Source organism: Aquarana catesbeiana, linkage group LG11 (assembly GCF_042186555.1).
Source record: "Aquarana catesbeiana isolate 2022-GZ linkage group LG11, ASM4218655v1, whole genome shotgun sequence".
NCBI classification, from domain to species: domain Eukaryota; kingdom Metazoa; phylum Chordata; class Amphibia; order Anura; family Ranidae; genus Aquarana; species Aquarana catesbeiana.
In genome coordinates this window covers 205621119-205645784 of record NC_133334.1, presented here as the reverse complement: position 1 = coordinate 205645784, position 24666 = coordinate 205621119, and the positions used below count along the sequence as shown (strand labels likewise).

Here is a 24666-nt window from a genome sequence, read left to right as displayed (position 1 = left end):
TGCTGACATGCCGTTTAAAAAAATTTAAATCGCAGTAATTACCTTTTATTTTTCTATTCTTCTTTGCACTTCCTGGTTCTCCTCCCGTGGGAGTAGGCGTGTTTCTAGCCTCTCCCAGACTCCGCACAGTCTCCTGGGAGCTAGTTTCAGGCTTCCCAGGATGCCACTGAGCATGTGCGGGAACGAGCGGTGAATGCTGGGAGCACAGCATTCACCGCATCCAGGAAATAAATGCTTGTGGGCTTCAAATGCCCACAATGAAGATGGAAACCGCCTGCAGTAAATAATAAGTTATTCTTTCCGACGAAATCTGACACAGGCGGACATATTACACACAATATGTGAGTATGTAATGCTGAGAAGAAAAGTTTGTGAATGAACTCAAAAAAAAAAAAAAACGATAGATAGGTGGACCCCCGCTTTAAGACTTTAGTTGCTGATTAGCCCCACCTGTGTATGAGCTGGCTAGCGTTTGCTCAGTCTCAGGGAACGGAGGTAAGGTAGGACAACAGCTACTATAGTAAGGTGTCCAACCATTTTAGGATTTGTTCCTTCACTGGTGGTGAAGGGTTAGCACCTACAGCCCAGGCTATGCCTATGAAATAATTTGCCCGTTTGGTTATTTCATAAAGGGATACACCATGACTCCTCCTTGGCTGCACACCAGTACACCTCAGTAGTGAAGGTTTGAGGTACAGCAGAAATACACATTGAGATTTGTGACATCTCTGCTCATAAGGGGTATATTGCTGTATATCAGAAATGCACTGTACTGAAGCTTGTTTGGTGTCCTTTATATCCTAAAGGTACTGCTTTATTTGGCTACAGATCAGAAAAATACAACAGCGAAGGTGGTCTGTACTTTGTTTTGTGCTGCACGGCAGAAATGCACATCTTTGAGTCTTGTGAAATCTCTGCTCATAATTGTTATATTGCTGCACATCAGACTTACACAAGATTGAGGTCTGTCTGGGTTTTTGTGTCCTGTATTACTGCCTTATTGGTTGCTTATCAGAAAGGCAGCAGTGAAGATTGATTGATTGATTGAATACAAATTGAACCTGTACCAGGGGTAGTACATATACTACCTTTGGTAATTGGTGCAGCACTGCAAAGTGGTGTCGTGCCGATTCACATAGTGCTAATAACGGCAATGGCTGCCGATTTTAGGCATGTGATTTGACATGTTGAGTCACATGCCAAATCGCTTCAATATGGATGTGCTATCTCTATTCAGAATTGTTATGTTGTTGCACATCAGAGATTGAAGGTTGTCTGTCCTTTATGTCTTACATATACTGCCTTATTGGCTGCATATCAGAAAGGACACAGCAGTGAAGGTTGCTTGTCCTTTTCTGATTTGTTTTTGCTGCTCAGCAGGGAGACATATTGAGGATGGTGGCATCTCTGCTCAGTTTTGGTATATTGCTACATATCAGACACAAAGATTGAAGATTGTTTGTTTGTGTCCTGTGTGTCCTATATTTACTGCCTTATTGGCTGCATATCAGAAAGGCACGGCAGTGAGCGCTGTGTTTTTTTGTTTCTCATTGTTCTACCTTGCTGCTTCTTAGGGATACACAGCAGGGGGTTGTTGGCTGCACTCCTCCAGGGAGACACAGCATTGGGGACCCCTCGCTTGTTCGACCTGAAAATTGCAAGTTTTTCCCTGCGACCTGTGTAATCTTGAGGTCTGTGGATCCAGAAAGCAGGGACTGTTTGGAGGCGCTGTAACCTGGAGTCGCACAGACAAAAATGGTACCCATTGGAAGCCATAGTGTATGACTTTTCTCTTGCGTTTTGCAGTCCCAGGTTGCAGGTTGGGTCGCACGGGTGTGGGAGCCCTAAGCTTATCTGTCTCTTCTAGGTGAGGTTTTGCTACACAACAGGAATACACATCATGGAGTTATTGCCTTACTTTGCAGTACACCAGAAAGATCGCAGCTGTGAAGGCTGTTTTTTCTGTTGCTGCACAGCAAAAATAAACTTTTAAGCTTGTTGGTGCTGTTTCATATTGCCTTACCTTACTACACTTCAGAAAAACACAATACTGCAGCTTGCCTGTGTCCTTTCTCAGTGTTGGTTCTATCTGACTGCACTACAGAACTGCATAACAAACGATTGTCATTATTTTACCCTGTGGCACAGCAGAAATGCACAACATGGGAGTTGGTGTTCATATTGATCTTATAACTGTATTTGGTGGTTCGTCAGAAATACGCAACATAGAAGTTTGGGTCTCTGTCTTATATTTATGGCCTTGTTTTGCTGTACATCAGTAAAACACTACAGTAAAGGGTGTTCCCATCCTTTCTGTATTTATACCAGTTATGACCTAGCTAACTGCACTTCAGAGACATGCAGCATTTAGGGTTTGCTTGTGTCTTAATGTTTTTACATATTGGCCGCACATCAGAAAACCAGACTGTGAGGACTGTTTATTTACATTGAGGTTCAGATTTGGGTCTCTTCCCATATTTGATATGTTGGTTTATCTAGCCACACTCAGATGCACATTATTGTCTATGCTTGTGTCCTTTCTGTCTAAATCTATTGTGCTGTGCCCACAACCTATGACCTTTTAATTTGTGATATCAATCACAGTTCTGGCTGCAGACGTCACATGTCAGAAAGCCTCAGCCCCTTACATTCAGGGATGCCAGAACCAATTCCTAGGGTTGAAGCCCAGTAGTGTTATAGGACACTGGAGAGAGGCGATAAAGAATCCCCCTGTTTAGTAAGAACTTGGGAAGTTCTGTTCAGAGAAGTATTATGCCCTGAAGATGAAGTACAGTAGGTCACCGCAATATTGTGTCAATCTCGCTGCCGTTATCGGCAAGATTTGACACCTGCGAGCCCTGTCGCGGGAGCCAGCGCCGAGCTGGCTCACTCATCGGGAAAGGAAAAATTTGTTTTTTCCTTTCCCGATGAGCAACAAGCAATACTGACAGGTGTTATGAATCATGAGGGGGAACTCCACGCAAAATTTTAAATAAAAAAATCGGCATGGGTTCCCCTCCAAGGGCATACCAAGCCCTTAGGTCTGTTATGGATTTTATGGGGAACCCCCTATGCAAAAAAAAAAAAAAAACGGCATGGCCCCCCCCCCAAAATACATACCAGACCCTTATCCGAACACACAGCCCGGCAGATCAGGAAAGAGGGTGGGGAAGACCGAGCGCCCCCCCACCTGAACCGTACCAGGCCGCATGCCCTCAACATGGGGGGTGGGTGCTTTAGGGAAGGGGGGCGCCCTGCTGACCCCCCCCCACCCCAAAGCACCTTGTCCCCATGTTGATGAGGACAAGGGCCTCTTCCCATCAACCCTGGCTGTTGGTTGTCGGGGTCTGCGGCGGGGGGGCTTATCGGAACCTGGGAGCCCCCTTTAAAAAGGGGGGTCCCCCAGATCCCGGCCCCTCACCCTATGTGAATGAGTATGGGCTACATCGTACCCCTACCCATTCACCTGGGGAAAAAAAAAAAGTCAGCTCTGGCGGTCTTCTTCCGACTTCTCCGCTCTCTTCGGCCTCCGGTTCTTCTCCCGGTCTCCAGCCTCTTCTGCCGGGCTCCTCCGCTATCTTCTGCTATTTTGCTAGCGGTGGCCTGGTCTTCTCCGTTGTCTTGTTCCCTCTTCTCTTCTTCCGATGTTGACACAACGCTCTCTCCCGCTGTAATGCCATGTGCGTGGTGCGCAACGACTTATATAGGCATGGGGCGTGGTCACCGGGTGAAGTCATCCGGTGATCCCGCCCCTTATGACGCCACTGTCCCGGGGCATGATGGGACTGTGACTTTATAAGGGGCAGGGTCACCCGGTGACCACGCCCCATGCCTATATAAGTTGTTGCGCACCACGCACACGGCATTACAGCGGGAGAGAACGTCGTGTCAACATCGGAAGAAGAGAAGAGTGAACAAGACAGAGAAGACCGTGCCACTGTTAGCAAAAAGCAGAAGGTAGCGGAGGAGCCCGGCAGAAAAACCAGAGACCGGGAGAAGAGGCCGGAGAAGTCGGAAGAGACCCCCGGAGCTGCCTAATAAATTACTTTCAAAACCTGTCTAGTGTGTTTTTTTTATTGACACTTTTCCCCCCAGGTGAATGGGTAGGGGTACGATGTACCCCATACTCATTCATATAGGGTGGGGGGCCAGGATATGGGGGCCCCCTTATTGGGTCTCTGTCTTATTGGGTCTTGCAGGGCGCCCCCCTTCCCCAGAGCACCCACCCCCTCCCCCCCATGTTGAGGGCATGCGGCCTGGTACGGTTCGGGGGGGGGGGGGGCTCGCTCGTCCCCACTCCCTTTCCTGACCGGCCGGGCTGCGTGCTCAGATAAGGGTCTGGTATGCTCTTGGAGGGGAATTCTCTCGCGCGCTCGCTGCAATAGGAAAATGTGTTTTTCCTATTGCAGCCAGCGCGAGATGTACAGTAACCTGTCGCGGAGAACCAGCGCGATGGGATCGCGCTGGAAACACAATCTCGCTGGCAGGTACTGTATAAAGATATATACCCGACCGAATAGGTTACGGCTCAGTGCATGGCCTTCATTTCGCCCTTCTAGCAAAACTAGATGTAGCAATATGAGTGTTCTACTCCTGCTATGGACTTTAATCTCCTGAAGTAGGCTCTCAGGCGTAAGTAAAGCCATAGATTGGGCATGCCTTAAACCCAGGGATCAAGCTTCTGTTAATCTATTACCCTTAAGTAGGCTTCCCTTTAGTCTTTGCTGACGTAAAGATAAAAATTAACAAAAAAGGTTGTCTGTCAGGGACCCCCCTTTTTTGCGGTTTTATTTCCCTGAACAGGGTAGTGTTAAGACAGGCCCTCTTATTGATAAATGTAGTGCCCTTGTCTTACAACACAGGTCTCCGATTATTCTTTTTAGTGGTTCTAAGTAGCACCTATAGGCACAATAGGCCATGGTTGTTAGATGTGTGAGACAGGCAACAATGCTAACCTACAAGTTTAACATGTTTTCTGATTCCATCTTTAAGAGCCCACTCCACCTAGATCCTGCATCCGAAGCAGAGAAAGCAGGGACATCGGTGGAGTAGACCTGCAGATCAGGGGCATGATCCACTCAAGATACCTTCATCAAGCATATGGAGTGGAGGTAAAGCTCACTGCAGAACCGAGGTTCGCCAAGAGGGTCTTGCAGTGGTTCCACCCTAAGGTAGGCCTGAGGTACTTGCTTATCCTCTCAGGTGTGCCGTCCTGGAAGATGACTTGAGAAAAGTACCAGTTACTTACCGGTAACTGCCTTTCTGGGAAATCTTCCAGGACAGCAGGCCTACTTCCCACCCGTTGGAGGAGGGAAAATTGTAGAACACTAGAAAGTGAGTGTCTATGAGGAATGATTTCCCTTGTGAACCAGGTTCAGGAGTTACTTCTCTACAAACTGAGGATCAAGGGGAAGGGTGGGGACTTAAAACAGCTGTCGATTGATTGTGTTTTCTGTAGGGAGGAGCCTCTCATCTCTCAGGTGTGCCGTCTTGGAAAATTTCCCAGAAAGGCAGTTACCGGTAAGTAACTTTTTACCGGTAAGTAACTAAAAAGTAAGGTACTTTTTTTATATCTGCCTAGTCCTACTCCTGAAGGTGGCGATATAACCCCAAGGTCAAGACTGGAAGTGTTGTGTCCGTCAATGAACGAAAGAGAAAAAGCAAGAGACCAATAATCACAGGTAAAGGAAAAAGGCAGACCTTAAACTGCTGCCTCCTACCTGAGCCTTGCTGGTGCCTGTCCCCACCACTGCAGACGTCGCCTCCTCCATGGTAAGTGTGCAGCTTTCCACTCGCAGCATTTACACGCCGCTTATGGACTCCCATAGTGCCTCTGCACCGGACCGGAAGTAGGCGCCAGTTCATGTCCTCCCTCCTCCCCCCTGCTCTCACCTAACACCAAGAGGGGAAGAAGAGCCCGATTACTACCGCTGCCTAGGTAGGACAGCGGGTCTCTTGTAGAGGGAAAAAAAAAAAAAAAAAAAACACCCAAGAGATCTTGACTCTCCAAAAGATGTTCCCTCCGGGCCAGAGGAAACACAAAAACTGAGGTATGGTAGGGAGGTGCCTCCCTTTAAAGATTTGGAGGAAGAAGGTGTTTCCTATTGTCCGGTGGGAGGAGTCACTATCTCTCAGGTGCTGTTCTGAAAGACGCCTTGGGAAATCAGCGTTTCATATGTGTTTCTCGGACAGCATATAAAATGCACTGTATGTGCAATCTGCTGCAGGTGTCAATATATTCCTAATGACACCCCAAATGCAGGTCACAAATGCAGTGCGTTTGCCTGGAACAGATAACATGGTACAGCACTACGATGCAATTTTGTGCAGTGCGTTTTTGAAAAGTGAATGTATGCCATACCTTTTGTGTGATTCAGGGCAATTTCAGCCCACTCAAACCACGTTCCTGTATACTTCAGGTGTGAGCCAGATTTCAAGGATGACTGAGGACACCGATGTAAGAGGGGGGTTGGCGGGACTCTGATGTTAAAGGGGATGCGATGTGAAGCAGAGCTTCACCCAAAAAAACAGAAGTTACACTTCTCCCCTCCTTCTTTGGGGGGGAGGGGGGGGGTGATGGGTACCTGGTTTTGACAAGTACCTGCTCCCACTTCCACTAAGATCACCTAGGCCAGTGATGGTGACCCTTGGCATCCCAGATGTTTTGGAACAAACTTTTAACATGATGCTCAACTACACTGCAGAGTACATGAGGATCATGGGAAATGTAGTTCCAAAACATCTAGGGTGCCAAGGTTCCCCATCACTGACCTAGGCTTTCCGAGCAGTAGTTCCCCTCCCACCCTGCAGTCTTCTGGGACATGTCACAATGCGCAGTACGGTGGGCCCCCGGCTGCAAGCTGTCACAGCCAGATGCCCACAGCCCTGCCTTTAAAGCTAGAGACTGAAGCAGGATGGAATGGATAAACAGACGTTTAGGAGCATTTAGGTGTTTTTTTTTTTCAGCAGCCCCTGAACTCTCCTCAATGTTATCTTATGGGTACATGTACACTCAGGCCTTTATAGTAGCTTAGAAGCAGTTGAGGTTAGAAGTTTTTTTTTTTTTTTTTCCTAAAGCAAAAATTTGCTTTCAGGATGGTAGTTCAGGGGCATTTGTAACAGCATGTAAATGCATCTAAACGCGGTAACTCACGTTTATAAGGAGTTTTCATTTATAGGCGTTTTCAATGGAGAATCATTTCTGACCATTTGCAATGTTAAATAACAGACTTTCCAGAACCCTTGGGCTGGGAGCGATGGAGAGATTATTTTTTCCTGCGTTGTAGGCATTTGGGAGGGTCTACTGATCTGTAAAATCTGTTATCTGTCAAAAATGCTTCTAAACGCAAACGCGCATAAACGCAGCATGTAAACATGGCAAAACAGACGTTTTTAATCATCGGTTACTAGCTGTCAAGTTCCAGTGTTTAGGAGGTTTTCAAACGTCCTGTGTACATGAGGCCTTACACACATTTTAAATGGCTAAAATCTTACTAAAATTATTTTTCTTCCAAAAACAAAAAAATTGTCAGTGTTTTTTTGACATGCATTTATCATTATTCAAACCTGAAGTGTTATCGTGTATATTAGATTTACATTTGTAACATGAAAAGGAAGTAATGAAAACAAGTCACCTTAAGCTTCGAGCCAGTTAGCAGTGGACAATGTTTATTAATGTAGTCTTCACTCTTCTTGCATGCTGTATTTCCCAGCACCAGGGTCAGTTTATAGTTCATCCCAGAAACTACCTAAACAAGGATAATATAATAAAATGAGAATGAAGTATTGCTGGGATATTGCATACTTAAAGACACAAAAATCACAAAGTCCACACAAAGTGACATCAAGGCTAGGTTCACATTAGCGGCAAACTCTACCGCCTCTCTGAAAGGCAATCTGCAGTGAACTGGTTGAACTAGATGGACTTGTTTCTTTTTTCAACCTGACTAACTATGTAACTATATATAGCAATACTCGTAAATCTGCATTTCTTCTATTTATTTTTTGCTCTGGGGTTTATCTGGATGGCGATTTGCATTGAGCTATTATGTTGCAACCTCCAGCCAAGCGTTTGCAGCTCTCTTCTATTGACTTCAATGGATCGGTGTGAAAAGTGGTGTTGTTGTCAAACTCGACAAGCCCAATTAAATTTGCCACAGCTGCAAATCAAAGCATCCCGGCTGTAGCATTTGTACAATCTCCTCCTGCTGGTATGTGGTCAAAACAGCCAGTTCATCTGTGTAAACAAGGTCTTAAAGGATTTCACCTTTTGACAAAATATAAATGCACATTTTTTTTGCAGGTTAAAAAAAAAAAAAAAAAAAAAAAAAAAAAAAAAAATGAAAAAAAAAAAATGTGTATTTATTATTTTTTGTTGCAGGAGCCTGTAAAGCATTGCACCAGCGATCAGAGCGCTGATACCATGCAGGTCTCCTCCATATCCGTCAATGAATTGGCTTGCTTGTACATCGTACAAGGAAGCTGATACATTCTGACAGGAAGACTCAATGAACCATCACAGCGCCATAGGAGTTTGTTGAAAACTACAAGCTGACAGCCGCAAAGACTGCCAGACCTTGTAGTTTTCCATTCAGAGGACTGTGAATGAGTGACACGGGTGGGTGGGCAGCGCTCCGCACAGCCCCATCTTTTTTTAATTGTGGCAGCAGACACAGGGAGAAAATCCCCGGTCTGCTGTCACAGCAGGGATAGGGTGGCACGGGTGTGCATTCATAACATGTTACACTCTGAATATGGGTGTAACATGTTGTAAAACTTGAACTTATCCTTTAATTAGACCCCTAAAATTCTCATTTTGCTGCTCAAATTGTAAACCAAAACTAAGGGGGGTTACTATATTTGGGGGGGGGGGATTAAAGTAGAATTTCAGGATTCCACCAACTAATCTTAAAACTGCACCCACTACCTATACTGACTAACTTGTAGGAGAAAGATGCTTATCTGGCCACTCCAGTCACGTGATCTCCCGTGTCTGCCAGTACCAACTCTCCAACAAAGCCTGGAATGCCATAGTGGTGACATCTATAGGTTTATGCGCCATCTTTTGTCAGTGCTCCCTCCTCTCCCATGAAGCCGCTGCTGACAAGAGGGAAGCTGATCACATCACCAGAGAAGACAGAATAGGCAAGTATATGCAACTTTCTTCTACAGGGTTGTTAGTACAGGTGTTAGGAGGACAGTGGGAGCAATTTTAAAAAATTGTTACTGATTATGCCAAAATTCAACTTTAATATAAAAAAAAAAAAAAAAAAAAAAAAAAAAAAAACGTGCCTGAAACAAACTTTGTCTCAACTTTGTTCAAACTAGAGAACAGCCAATCACCTTTTAAGAATGCCTTTTTTCTAAGCTGTGTGTATACATTAAAAAAAAAAAAAAAAAAAAATACTCACCTAGGTGGATGAAACATCAGTCCTATGCTACATCTGTCCCTCACCAGCCGTAAGACCAAGAACAGAGTGATCAAACACTGCTGATCACTCACTTCTTGGTCTTCAGGCTGCAAAGAACTGGTGACTGTCAATCTCCGTCTCACTGCTCTGCACCGTCAGCCCTCACTGAAGCGTGGGCTGTGGAGGGGGGTGGGAAGCAATTGTCTCAGGCTGTCAGCGGCTCGCTGAGAGACTGAGCCCGCTGCCTGTCCAGGCATCTGGCTGGATCTAAACCATATTGTCAGGATCTTTTCAGAGCCTGCACCGGCTCTGTGACATCAGCCATCAGTGGGCTTAGCCCGCTGTCGGCTGAAAAATGGGTCACAGGAGTGCAGAACGAACTGCACTCCTGTGATTCATAGAAGTACAGCCTATAAATCTTTGGCTATACTTTTCTTTTAGACCCCTTTCACACTGAGCCGCCTATAGCGTCGGTGGTAAAATGCCGCTATTTTTAGCAGCGTTTTACCGTCGGATTTGCAGCGCATTTCGGCTGCTAGCAGGGAGTTTTTACCCCCGCTAGCGGCTGAGAAAGTGTTAAAACCGTCCGCAATGCGCCACAATAGCGGCGTTTTGCTGGCGGTATCCCAGCGCTGCCCCATTGATTTCAATGGGGAGCAGAGGTGGAGAAGTGGTAAACACACCACTCCTTCACCGCTCCAAAGAAGCTGCTGACAGGACTTTTCCTGATGTCCTGCCAGCGAAGCACTCCGGTGTGAAAGCCCTCGCTTTCACACTGGAGCAGTTGTTTGAGGGCGGATTGTAGGCGCTATTTTTAACGCTATAACGCCTGCAAAACGCCCTCAGTGTGAAAGGGGTCTTAAAGTGGACTTCCACCCACTTTTACAACTCTTCAGCATCCCTCACTAAACTGTGCACTGTAAACAAATTGGATATTTTTTTATTTTTTTTCTCAGTACCTACTGTATATCTGCTGTATTCATTTTTCACTTCCTCCTCCCTGGCCGCGGCCCATCGCATCATTTCCTGTTTGCAATGCCTTCTGGGAAGGGGCGGCAACTTCCTCTGAAACTGCCGTTGCTGTGGAAACCTGACCTGAAACCTATTACACTGCTTGTGCTGCACTGAGCATGTGTGAGATCTGCAAGGATGAGATCCAGGAAGAAATACAGTCTGGCTTCTGCCCACACTTAAGATGGCCACGGCCTGCTGTAAGTTTATAAAATAACAAACTACTGCTATAAATTAACAAAACAGACCTTCGTTTACAGACTAGCTTTACTAGAATACATTAAGCTTGTGTATTATAGGGGTATTTTTATTTAAAAAGTATCATTTCGGCTGGAACACCACTTTAATGATAGCTGATCATTAAAGACACTGAGACAGAGCCAGTCTCATACCCTTTTAAACATTGGTTAGGCACATAGTTAACCCTTTGATCACCCTAACCCAGATGTTTAACCCCTTCCCAGCCAGTGTCATTAGTACAGTGCATATTTTTAGCACTGTATTAGTGTCACTGGTTCCTGCAAAGTGAACATTTTTCTGCTGCAATATTGCAGTCCCGCTATTACTCGCTGACTGCCAAAATATATTATATATATATATATATATGTCACCTCCCCCACTCAGTCCCCTCCCCCCACAGTTAGAATCACTTCCCTAGGACACACATTAACCCCTCCATCACCCCCTAGTGTTAACCCCTTCCCTGCCAGTCACATTTACACAGTAATCAATGCATTTTTATAGCACGGATCGCTGTATAAATGTGAATGGTCTCAAAAATGTGTCAAAAGTGTCCGATATGTCCGCCGCAATATCGCAGATCACCGCCATTACTAGTAAAAAAAAAAATAATAATAAAATATAAAAATGCTATAAATCTATCCCCTATTTGGAGACGCTATAACTTTTGCGCAAACCAATCAATATACGCTTATTGCGATTTTTTTTTTTTTTTTTTTACCAAAAATATGTAGAAGAATACATATCGGCCTAAACTGCGGAAAAAAATTGTTTTTTAACCACTTCAATATCAGGCACTTATACACCTTCCTGCCCAGACCAATTTTCAGCTTTCAGTGCTGTCGCAGTTTGAATGACAATTGCGCGGTCATCCATCACTGTACCCAAACTAAATTTTTATCATTTTGTTCCCACAAATAGAGCTTTCTTTTGGTGGTATTTGGTCACCTCTGCGGTTTTTATTTTTTGCTAAACAAATAAAAAAAGACCGAAAATTTTGAAAAAAATAAAAGTTTTGCTTTTGTTTCTGTTAAAAAAATTTGTAAATAAGTAAGTTTTCTCTTTCACTGATGGGCACTAATACGGTGGCACCAATGAGTGGGCACTGATATGCAGCACTGATGGGCATTGATAGGCGGCACTGCTGGGCACTCATGGGTGGCACTGCTGGGCACTGAAAGGCACTGATAGGCGGCACTGATAGGCATCCCTGGTGGCACTGGCAGTGGTAGGCATTGGAGTGGGCACTGATTGGCAGCTGCCTGGGCACATAGTGGCATTTCCCTGGGGGTCTAGGGGGCATACCTGGTGGTCCAGTGTGGTGGCCATCCTGGTGGTCCTGGGCGGCTTCCCTGGTGGTCCTGGGTAGGATCTGAGGGGGGGCTGTGCTGATAAACAATCAGCACAGACCCCCCCTGTCAGGAGAGCTGCCGATCGGCTCTCCTCTATTTGCGTCTGTCAGACGCGAGTGAGGAAAAGCCAATCACCGGCTCTTCCTATTTACATCGTGATCAGCCGTGATTGGACACGGCTGATCACGTGGTAAAGAGTCTCCATCAGAGACTCTTTACCTAAATCGGAGTTGCGTTGTGTCAGACTGACACCCCGCAACAACGATCGGCGCGCAGCGGCTCGATATCCTGATCACATCCGGTCAGAAATATCAAATCACTTTGCCGCCGTCATTTGGTAATAGGGCGGGCGGCAAGTGGTTAAAAGAAAAAAATTGGATACTTATTATAGCAAAAAGTAAAAAATATTGGATAGCGCAATAAATAAAAACCACAGAGGTGATCAAATACCACCAAAATAAAGCTTTATTTGTGGGGAAAAATGATAAAAATGTCATATGGGTACAGCATAACATGACCGCGCAATTGTCAAAGTGTGACAGCGCTGAAAGCTGAAAAATGGCCTGGGCAGGAAGGGGGTGAAAGTGCCTGGTATTGAGATGGTTAATGGGATGTTTTATATCAGACAATTTTGAAATGTATTTTTTTGTTTATAGCACAACTAAAAAAAAAAAAAAAAAAAAAAAAAAAAAAAACACACCAAAAGAAAGTTCTGTTTGTCAGGAAGAACATTATATAAATATCATTTATGTACAATGTTGCATGAGCAGCAATTGTCAGTAAAAGTAATGCAGTGCCATATCACAAATAGAAAAAAAGAGGCCTGGTCATGAAGGGGGGGGGGGGTAAATGTTCCGGAGGGGAAGAGAATACACACACACACACATATATATAAAGAGTGGTGAGGACAGGTTCTCTTTCCTCCATGTACACAGTACACACATTACCTGCTCCCTGGCATCTTCCAGTGATATCATGGTGTACACGAAGTTATAATTGCTCTGTAGATTATACTGGGATACGCTGAACTCCGCTATTTCTTTCACCACCTCGCTGTTCTTGTCAGCGGCGCTCCATCCGCCTACCAAATCAGCCCAGCCGAGGGACAGGAGAGCGAATAACACAGCGAACAACGCGCCGCTTATTACAGCCTGAGAAGCCATGGCCGTGTCTGCCGTCCTCTCCGCTCCGCACTGCTAACACTGAGTTATGTGGGGGGAGGGACGGAGGTTTCGGGGATATGATGTAGGCGTGTCCAGTGTACATATTGAGGACGGTGATAGGTTCATGGATTTGGTAATGGACACCAATCTATTAACCACTTGCTTCCCTTCCTGCCCAGACCAGTTTTCAGCTTTCAGCCCTGTCACTCTTATCCATATGAGATGTTTATCATTTTCTTCACACAAATAGAGCTTTCTTTTGGTGGTATTTAATCACTGCTGGCTTTTTATTTTTTGCTAAGAAAATGAAGAAAGACTAACAATTTTGAAAAACAAAAGTTTCATAGTTTGTTTTAAAATTTTGCAGACAGGTAAATTTTCCCCATTGATGTGCACTGATGAGGCTGTACTGATAGGTGGCACTGATGATGAGGCACTGATAGACAGCACTTGTAGGGGGCACTGGTGGGCACTAATAGGCAGCACTGATATGCACTGGTAGGTGGCACTGATGGGCACTGGTAGGTGGCACTGATATGCACTGTAGGTGGCACTGGTGGGCACTGATAGGCAGCACTGGTAGGTGGCACTGGTGGGCACTGATAGGCAGCCCTGATATGCACTGGTAGGTGGCACTGATAGGCAGCACTGATATGCACTGGTAGGTGGCACTGATAGGCAGCACTGATATGCAATGGTAGGTGGCACTGATAGGCAGCACTGATATGCACTGGTAGGTGGCACTGATAGGCAGCACTGATATGCAATGGTAGGTGGCACTGGTGGGCACTGATAGGCAGCCCTGATATGCACTGGTAGGTGGCACTGATAGGCAGCACTGATATGCAATGGTAGGTGGCACTGGTGGGCACTGATAGGCAGCACTGATATGCAATGGTAGGTGGCACTGATAGGCAGCACTGATATGCACTGGTAGGTGGCACTGATAGGCAGCACTGATATGCAATGGTAGGTGGCACTGATAGGCAGCCCTGATATGCACTGGTAGGTGGCACTGATAGGCAGCACTGATATGCAATGGTAGGTGGCACTGATAGGCAGCCCTGATATGCACTGGTAGGTGGCACTGATAGGCAGCACTGATATGCAATGGTAGGTGGCACTGGTGGGCACTGATAGGCAGCCCTGATATGCACTGGTAGGTGGCACTGATAGGCAGCACTGATATGCAATGGTAGGTGGCACTGGTGGGCACTGATAGGCAGCACTGATATGCAATGGTAGGTGGCACTGGTGGGCACTGATAGGCAGCACTGATATGCACTGCCAGGTGGCATTGGTGGGCACTGCTTAGCAGCAGTGCCTCTCCGTGTTTGGGACCCATGTCTCTCTGACAGAAGCCGGTAATCGGCTTTTTATTTCTCCTCATGCTGTCAGCGTGAGGAAAAAAAGCCATTTAAGATCTTCTGTTTACATCACGTGATCGGCTGTCATTGGCTGACAGCTGATCATGTGGTAAGGGGCTGGGATCTTATTGACTCACTGATCACAGAGCTCGCAGGCAGCTCATGGACACTCTCCCGGCAATTTAGGCACGATGTAGCCTTCTTTCGGCTATAGCGCTGGCACAAGGAGGTTAAAGTGAACCAGCCCTAGGAAAATCCCAGAATACTTTACTGGAGTTTCCACACACTGCGCATAAATGTTCCAAGAAATCTCAGTTACTTCCAAGTCTCCAGCAACCTGACATAAATTGCTCCCCATAACACAGCAGCCAATCAGTATGTGTAATTCTGCCATGTGAGATGGAGGAAAATACATAGCGCTTTGTTAGTCGCCTTTCACGTCTGTACATTGCAGGTGTAGTGCTCTGTATGCCAATGCAGAGGTAGAGAGGAGAGTTTTACCTTTGGGCACATGCACAGTCAGGGCTGCTATTAGAAATCATGGGGCCCCATACAGTCTATTTGACAGGGCCCCTCCCCCCAAATTTTTAAACAATATTTTTATTAAAATGCCATGGACGTGGTGCTATGCTTCATAGCCATGGCAGAAATCATACACCTGTCGGATAAGACACATTTATGTAAATATCACTGCTCTGCAAGTACCCTTCAACCTACACTTATGCGGGGTTAAAGCAGGCTGTGAGGCGGCAATATGCTGCCTCCTCACCACCTGTTAAATGCTCTCTGAAGAATGATCCAATTGACTGTTCTTCAAGGAGCAAAACATGTGAACAAGTCCTTAAATTATTTAAAACATTTTTTGGAACGTCCATTTTTTTTTTACACTTTTTTAAAATTTTATTTAATTTTCAAAAAATGTTTTAACTGTCCTGTTGGGGTTCTTTGGTGAAATATCAGGGGTCTAAATACAACCATGATGTCTCACATTTCTGACAGAGAAAAGAAATGAGGACATAGATTTATCAGTCCTTTTCTCTGTAGACTCAGCTGCACTGGACAAGTGAATGAATAGGAAGCGCTCTGAGGCTTCCCATTTATTCACAAACGGAAGCATAGTAAACACAGTTTACTGCACAGGAGAGACACTCTTCCACCGTACTCATACGTGAGGCAGCTGGCAAGTGGTTAACCAGACCCAGGAAAATACCAGGATACTTTTCCCAGACTGCCCATAAATGTTCCAAGAAATCTCAGCTACTTCTAAATCTGCAGGAACCTGACATTCATTGCTCCCAATATTACAGCAGCCAGCCAATCAGCATGCCTAACGCTGCCATGTGAGCTGGAGGAAAATGCATAGCGCTTTGTTAGCCCCCTTCACTGGTGCAGTGCTTTGTATGCACGTGGGCCCATTTACCAGGACCACCAATGCAGGGGCAGAGAGGGGATTTTTTAAATACCTTTGGGCACATGCACCATAATTCAATGGGCCATAGCTCCCAGCTATAAAATAAAAGATTTCTGGGCCCCATCCGTTCGGCAGCAGGGGCCCAGGACAGAGAGGGGACCATTTACTTATGTTCAGAAGCAAAAATCTCCACTTGAGAATAGGCTAATGAAGTGTATATATATATTATGATATGCAAATTGTATACAGTGTAATTATGAGATGATGATAATAAAATATGACATAACCCTTTACAAGATAATTTTGATTTGGCAACTGGGGAGAAAGAGAAGGCAAATTTATTAGATAACATCTTCAGCTCTATGTATACAAAGAAAATGGGGGAGCTCAATTCCATAATGAGGATAATAATGACATACTGTAGCTCCAAATGATCCACTATGGCTCAAAACTGATATGCTCCAGAAACACATAGACAAAATAAAGATGAATAAAGCACCTGGACCAGAAGACTTACACCCATGGGTTCTCAAAGAGCTGAGCTCTGTTATATCTAAGCCATTGTTTCTAATTTTTAGAGACACTTTAATAACTGGCATGGTACCTCTGGTAAGGCTAATGTGCTGTCTATATATAAAAGGGATTATAGTCTTTACCAAGTAACTATAGACCGGTTAGTTTAAAGGGTAATTCCACTTTCATGGGAAAAAAATAGCAAATAAAAAAAGCATATACAAGGTGTTCTGTATACAGATGATGTACAGAACACACCCTGTAAATGTAATTTCCTGCTTGTGTGATTGGCGTACTGATTTTCCCAGAGGTCTGCACTAAGATACAAGTCAGATTTTAAGCATCCCCTGCAACATATTTTAAAAAAGGACATAGTAACTCCACTTTCATGAAAAAAAAAATTTTAGCAAATAAAAAAAAATGATATAGTGTATACAATTGCGACACAAGTCATATTGTAATTAAATGTTATTAAAAATGACCTTTCCTTTTCAATCTGCAGCCGCTGTAATTTTCTGTAAAATGCAATGCAATATGGCTACATGGAGGCGTTCTTTACACAGATGGTGTATAGAACGCCCCCCAGAAACGTCATTTCCTGCTTGTGTGATTGGCTTACTGATTTTCCCAGAAGTCTGCAAGCTAGATTTTGAGCATCTCCTGCAACAAAAATGTAATTTTTGGTGAGATACTCCCAAAAGGAAATCATGTCTAAAGGGATGTAGAACCTGCCAGTTTCCTCAATAGAACCCTGCTGTTGCAGCAGCCGAATAATAGTTATAAAACCACTCCCATACAGATCACTGAGCACATAGACACAAACAAACAGCTATTTCTTGAACAACAAAATGTAGGAATCTGCTACAAAGGTTGTTAAAATCCCCACAATGTGCACAGATCACCCAGAGGGGAATGGTTTTTGCTCAACAAACGTGGAGTTACTCTTCTGTAGTCAGGAAGATACTTATGAGTTTAATAAAAGACCACATAGAAACATTTTGTTAAAAAAAATATTTTAAGCAGTAGTCAGAATGAATTCATGGAAGACCAAAGTTGTCAGAGAAATCTGATTTCTTTTTATGAGAAAGTAAGCAAACACTGGAGACCATTCCCCACACACGGCTAATGTGCAAGTAAAAGTGGTAGTAAAGTTACCTTTTTATTTTTACCTACAGGTAAGCTTATAATAAAGCCTACCTGTAGGTTAAATGAATATCTCCTAAATGTGCACCGTTTAGGAGATATTGCAGTGAGCAGCAGCCGGTGATGTCATTCCAGGAGTGGCGGGAGTGACGTCCATGTGGCTCGGCTAGTCAAAAGACACTGTAAGGAAGACCGGGTGAAGATGGAAACCTCTGCAGCGGTGACAGCGTGCTTCTGGAGGGCTTCATTTAAAGGTAAGCCTTTCCTAATCTGCTAGTATGTGATGCATACTAGCACATTATGCCTTTACCTTGTGGTTTACTACCACTTTAAACTTTACAGGTTTAAAAAAATCATTTTTGTAAATGGATAGAAAACTGGCTAAAAGACAGTGTAGAGATCTGCTGTCCTCTGCTGTCTGTAAATGCTCTTTGTAAATGCTTGGACTGTGGATCTGTTATGTATGCCCTTCCTGTGTCTGGGTTGTTAGGTTGAAGACCCCAGAAAAAGGAAGTGGAGAGGTCATATGTGCTGTCCATGAAAAAGCTGCTAAATCCAGGCCAGCAGGGATTAATAAGCAAGTGCTCCTATGTTTAATAGTTTACTATTGTTGCCCATAGCTTCTGGGTGTATATACAGTACTGTGGAAAAGTTTTAGGCAGGTATGAAAAAATGCTAGAAATTAAAAAAGCTTTCAGAAATAGTAGTGTTAATAGTTTATTTTTATCAATCAACAAAATGAGTAAAATTTGTAAAAAAAAAAAGAAAATGAACAGAAGAGAAATCAAAATCAAATCAATATTTGGCTTGGCCACCCTTTGCTTTAAAAACAGCATCAATTCTTCTAGGTACAATTGCACACAGTTTTTGAAGGAACTCAGCAAGTAGGTTGTTCCAAAGATCTTGGAGAACTAACCACAGATCTTCTGTGGATGTAGGCTGCCTCAAATCCTTCTGTCTCTTCATCCCAGACAGACTTAATGCTGTTGAGATCAGGGCTCTGTGGGGGCCAAACCATCATTTCTTGTTCTTCTTTATACTAAAGATAGTTTTTAAAGAGGAACTGCAGTCTGCTCACATAATTTGTAATAAAAACATCTTTGCCATTCTGAAGCTTCCCTCCAACCGCTTTGCATATTATTTTATATATACCGTGATTCTGTACTTGCCAAATACGCTGCAGAAATTCCCCTCCACTAAGTCTGTCTGCAGCCATTTTAACTGTGGGCAGCTGAAGTTGCTGCCTGTTCACTTCCTGGATTTACACAGACACACAGAGGCACACCTCCAGCTCTGCAGCCCTCATTGGCCCTCTTATGACTCAACCCCCCTCCCTTCTTGGCAAACTCTTATGAGAGTGAGAGAGAGAGCTGTGCATGATGTCATAAGCCTAGGCGAATGATCAGACAAGAAACAGTAAGTGGGCTGTATAAGGTATTTACTGGCAAAAAAAAAAATGTTTTACTATCCAAAATTAAAACAACAAGGGCAGAAGATTTAATAGATGGAAAGTTGAAAAAATTACTGAAGGTCTGCTTTAATGACAAAGGCTGTATGTTTGGGGTCGTTGTCCTGCTGCAGAATAAATTTGCGCCAGTCACACACCTCCCTGCTGGTATGGCATGACTGATAAGTATTTTCCTGTATTTTTCAGTACTGAGGACACCACTGATCCTGACTAAGGATGAGCCGAACACCGGTTCGGTTCACTCCAGAACATGCGAACAGGCAAAAATCTTGGACGAACACACGAACACTGTTAAAGTCTATGGGACACGAACTTGAAAAATCAAAAGTGCTAATTTTAAAGGCGTATATGCAAGTTATTGCCATAAAAAGTGCTTGGGGACCTGGGTCCTGCCCCAGGGGACATGTATCAATGCAAAAAAAGTTTTAAAAACGGCCATTTTTTCTGGAGCAGTGATTTTAATAATGCTTAACATGAAACAATAAAAATGAAATATTCCTTTAAATATTGTGCCTGGGGGGTGTCTATAGTGTGCCTGTAAAGTGGCGCAGTTTTCCTGTGTTTAAAACAGTACCACAGCAAAATGACATTTCTAAAGGAAAAAAGTAATTTAAAACTGATCGCTGGTGTAATGAATTGTCGGGTCTCGGCAATATAGATAAAACTCATTGAAAAAAAGAGCATGGGTTCCCCCCCAGTCCATTACCAGTCCCTTTGGGTCTGGTATAAATATTAAGGGGAACCCCGAACCAAAATTTTTTTTAAAAATTGCGTGGTGGTCCCCCCAAAATCCATACCAGGCCCTTCAGGTCTGGTATAGAAATTAAGGGGAACCCTGCGCCAAATTTTAAAAAAATGGCGTAGGGGTCCCCCCCAAAAAATTTTGCATTGATACATGTCCCCTGGGGCAGGACCCAGGTCCCCAAACACTTTTTATGACAATAACTTGCATATAAGCCTTTAAAATTAGCAATTTTGGTTTTTCGTGTTTAGTGTCCCATAGTCTTTAACGGTGTTCTGCGGCTTTCGAATTACACTGCATAATGTTCGTTGTTCGCCAAACAACCAAAGTTTGGCCCGAACTTATGTTCGGGCCCAACTGCTCGCCCATCCCTAATCCTGACCAAATTTCTAGCTCCATTTGCAGAAATGCTGTCCCAAACTTGCAAGGAACCTCCACCATACTTTACTGTTGCCTGCAGACACTCATTATTGTACATTATTGATACAGCCAAATATTTCAAATTTTGACTCATCAGTACAGAGCACTGTTTTACTTGTGTCTATCTATCAAGGTTGCTTTGCGGTATAACCAAGGAAGCTGAGACCTCTGCAGTGTGTAAATGTACTTTTACTGAACAAAAAATGCTGTACATTACAAAACAGTTACAATAACAGGAATACAGTACAAGATTGTTAGATATATCAAGCAAAATGCCTAGCAAATAAGCAGAAAACTATGGTCTGTAACAGTAGAAATACGCTGGAGCCTATTTTCACACTACTGCGATGTACTGCAAATTTGATCCGTTTTTTTGTCCTGTGTGAGGTGCGAATTTGCTTGTGCTTTGAGGTGGACAGGTGTGAATCTACCACGATTTTACTGCAAATTTCAGGAGGCAGACAGTGAACAATTCACAGAGATGTGAACTGTGTACTGCAAGTTTAATGCAAGTTCAATTGAAGCCTATGAAGATAAAATTCACACTGCACCATAGGAATTCACATCACACCCGCAGTCAACACACACAGGACCCTTTTTTTTCTCGCACCAAATTTGCAATGCATAGATGTGAACCAAAGCCATGGGATACTATGCTTTTTACATGACCTGCGAATCTGTGTGTTCCTAAATGCATCAAACCCGCTGTAAATTTGCAAGTTAATTAAAGAAAAAAATTGCATCCGCCCCCGAAGAGTTGTTATACCCCCAATGAAACGCGTCAGACCTACATAGATGCATGAAGTCCATACAGATGATTTTATATGTCTTTTACATTGTTCCACTCAAGACTTTAAGATACCATCCAGCATAGATCAAACAGGCTTTATCCCACAGAAATCCACAGACACAAACCTACGCAGGCTCTACACAAATCTTCAAATTGACCATGTTAACAAGGGGACGAGGGTGGTCTTATCCCTAGATATGGCTAAAGCGTTTGATTCTGTGGATTGGAACTACATGTCAGCAGTGTTACGTCACATGGGGTTTGGGGTCACATTTAGGACATGGGTATTTTTACTTTACAGCAAGCCAAAGGCAGCGATCAATTTGGGAGTCTCTGTTTCGCAGCAATTCACAGAGGGCAGGGGAACGCGGCAGGGTTGTCCCCTGTCGCCGTCCCTGTTCGCTATTGCAATAGAGCCACTGGCTATAGCACTTCACAAATCTCAGGATGTACAGGCATTGGAGGTGGGGGGCATTTGCGAGTGTACTGCCTTGTACGCGGACGATATGCTTCTCTTCCTACAAGACCCAGGTCCGTCTCTTGAGGGAGTATTTAAAATACTGGAAGAATTCTCGAGATTCTCAGGGCTGTGTGTGAACTGGGAGAAGTCTAGTGCAATGGCCATTGATCCAGGGGCACAGGCGGCGGCAACGCAACAGGTTCCCATTACCTGGGTATCACAGTTTAAATACCTTGGTATTCATATAACGCCTAAAGTGAGTGACTATATGTCATTAAATCTTATGCCTGTACTGGCAAAAGTTAAAATACCAATAGTGACGTGTTGTTGAAGCAAAAAGAGTCCACAATCGATGTAAGTGATCCGTGTGGCAATTCATTCAGTTTCTCAACGGTATGCCCAGATATCTTCAAAGTAAGTGAATAGATGGAATACGCTTACCGGATAAGTTGGATTCTACTGCCGTAAGCATAGAATCGGTAAGGCTTTGTGCCACCAAGGGCAAAGATGTGGAGTGATGGAGGCAAGGGTAGAGCCTCTGTCGGGCGTGGATGTCCCTCACAGTCCACTGGAACTAGATCCGAGATGGTATCCACAGGTAAGTGGTTCCTCGGTTCACCGGAACATGTGGAAAAAAGAGGGATGCTTCCACATAGTGTAACTCGGTATGTTTTTATTGCTAAAAAACCGCAGTACAAGGAACATAAAACATAAAGCGTGATCACGAATAAAAGCAGTGTATGGGGTAAGTAAAACGCCCTACGCGTTTCGATCCAAACGATCTTCAACAGGGACATATAAGACCCTCATGACACTGCCGATATTTATAAAATAGAATGTACAATCAAACATATTCAAAGACCAATGGGCTGTCAAACATTGAACAATAGTAAATCCTATTGGTCAGGGGTAGGGGTCGTCTAATGGGATGTGACCCACCCCCTTCTCTGGACCAATTAATATACCTGTAATAAAATGAACTGAAAGCTTTCTGCCAGTAACGACAGGCCCTCTCATCAAGATCGCCTGTGGTTGGCAGATTTCACTTAAGGCGTGTACATGCTAGGAGCTCGGGAACAGAGCGGGGCTCCCGCACGTGACGCCGCAACCCGGAAGTGTTGAAAGCGCACGTGGAGGTTGCCCAGCAACCCCACATGCTGACTGCGGAAAGCCCGCGAAAGCACATCACGTGCTCGCGCGGCCGTCAGATGACACCCGGACCGCCCCACGTGATACAATCGTCCTTCACGTGCGGGCGGTATGTACAGGTCACTAGGCAACCTTGACGCGGTGTCGGAGAAGCCTGCAGTAACGTGGGCGTATCTACACCACGGTCACCTGACTCTTCGAGGTTGCCCATGTGACCAAATGCAAATCAAGTCTGTCAACATGTTGGGAGGGGTTACACATAGTCTGAACATAACAATGTCGCTAGCGTGATAAGTAATGAATAATGTAGATAAAGATGGAACTGGGCACATGGTAATAACAGCCGAGTCATACATCCTCATATAACAATGAAAAGAAGTGAGTGGGTAAAAAATAAGTATATATATACAAATCAGGGGGGGGCGGCAGCCTGATGTACCATAATCCCTATTCTATCAGGATGTATGGTGTACAGTATAAGAGTGAGAAATGTATGTGTACTAGAATAAGGGAGAACACAAAATGAGTCACAAATAATGATATGGGGATATGGGTGGAGTTAAGACTGGATTACCATTAAAAAATGGACAAGAATGAAATACAATATATTAGAATATTAAGAAAGATTGATAAATGAGTTCAAATCCCACTCTACATTGAGCCCAAAAGGAAAATATGATCTGAGCTCATGTATCCAGTAGGTTTCCAACTTAGAGACCCCTCGTAAGCGTGACTCCCCCCCCCCCGCCAATAGGGGACAAACTTATCAATCACCTGAAATGTACTACCCGAAGGGTCCCTATTATGGTGGAGTAAGTAGTGTCGGGGTACAGTATGCTTGTCTTTGCCACCTTTAATGCCTGCAATATGTTCATTGACACGTGTGGTGAATGTTCTGATGGTCCTACCCACATATTGTTTCTTGCAGGGGCAAGTAATCAAATATACCACATATTGAGTGACACAGGTGGCAAACTCTTTCATGTGATAGATGTGGGAGGTAATGGTGGAACTAAAAGTATCAGTTTTACGTCCTATCAGAGTATTGTGTGCGCATACATTACATCTGCGACATTGATAAAAACCTTGGCTCTGTTGGAAGAAAGATACTTTCTTTGGAGGGTCTATAATGTTAGGGGCAATTTGTCCCTGTATGGAACGGGCACCTCTAAAAATGACTCCCGCATTATCAGGTAGCTCAGGGCCCAGAAGTCGGTCACTTTTAAGAACTTTCCAATGTTTTCTAAGAATGGCCTTTATTTCCTTAAACTGAGTGGAATATGTGGTGAAAAAAGACCATTTAGCTCTAGAATCTGAAGTGTTGGGGGTACGTTCCACGAGGGTGGAGCTCCTATCAATCTGTGAAACTCTATAGATCTCCGCATCTAGGTCTCCTGCCCTATAACCTTTGGCGACAAATCTCTCTTTTAAAATATGAGATTGGGCGTAATAGTCCGATATCTTCGAACAATTACGGCGCAGCCGTAAAATTTGGCTGCGCGGGACAGATCGTAGCCATTGAGCATGATGGCAACTATCGGACGAGATATACCCGTTTTGATCTGTGGGCTTGAAATAGGTCTTGAACTCGAGATTTTGATCAACGACCATAATTTCCAGATCCAAAAAGTGGATAGAGCTCAAACTAACCTCATAGCTAAGAGAAATCCCGCGGTCATTGGCGTTTAAAGCTCCCATAAATTCATCCAAAGACTCACGGTTTCCCTGCCATAGGAGGAGGACGTCGTCTATGTACCTGACCCAAAGGACCAATTCTGGTCTCCGGTGGGCATAGACGATATCCTCCTCCCACTGGGCCATGAAAAGGTTGGCCAAACTCGGGGCAAATTTGGCCCCCATGGCCACACCCTTTCGTTGTATATAGAACTGGTTCTGGAACCAAAAGTAGTTGTGGCCCGTGGCAAAACGCAGGAGCTGCATGATGAAATTGCGCTGCAATATTGGCAGGGTATTGTTCATGGACAGATGTTTTTCAACAGCATCAAACCCCAGATGGTGTGGTATGC

At 44.3% G+C, this 24666-nt stretch overlaps 1 protein-coding gene across 1 annotated transcript in view; it reads right to left on the bottom strand.

The window, feature by feature from the left end:
- CST6 (cystatin E/M) overlaps positions 1 to 13250 on the bottom strand; it is a 33730-nt gene extending 20480 nt beyond the window's left edge. Inside the window, exons 1-2 of the mRNA XM_073605182.1 lie at positions 12961 to 13250; positions 7635 to 7748 (exon numbers count right to left, since the gene is read on the bottom strand). Coding sequence (XP_073461283.1) covers positions 7635 to 7748; positions 12961 to 13176 — 330 coding nt within the window. The 5' untranslated portion in view covers positions 13177 to 13250. The remainder of the gene's footprint in view (positions 1 to 7634; positions 7749 to 12960) is intronic.
- Positions 13251 to 24666: the final 11416 nt, after the last annotated feature.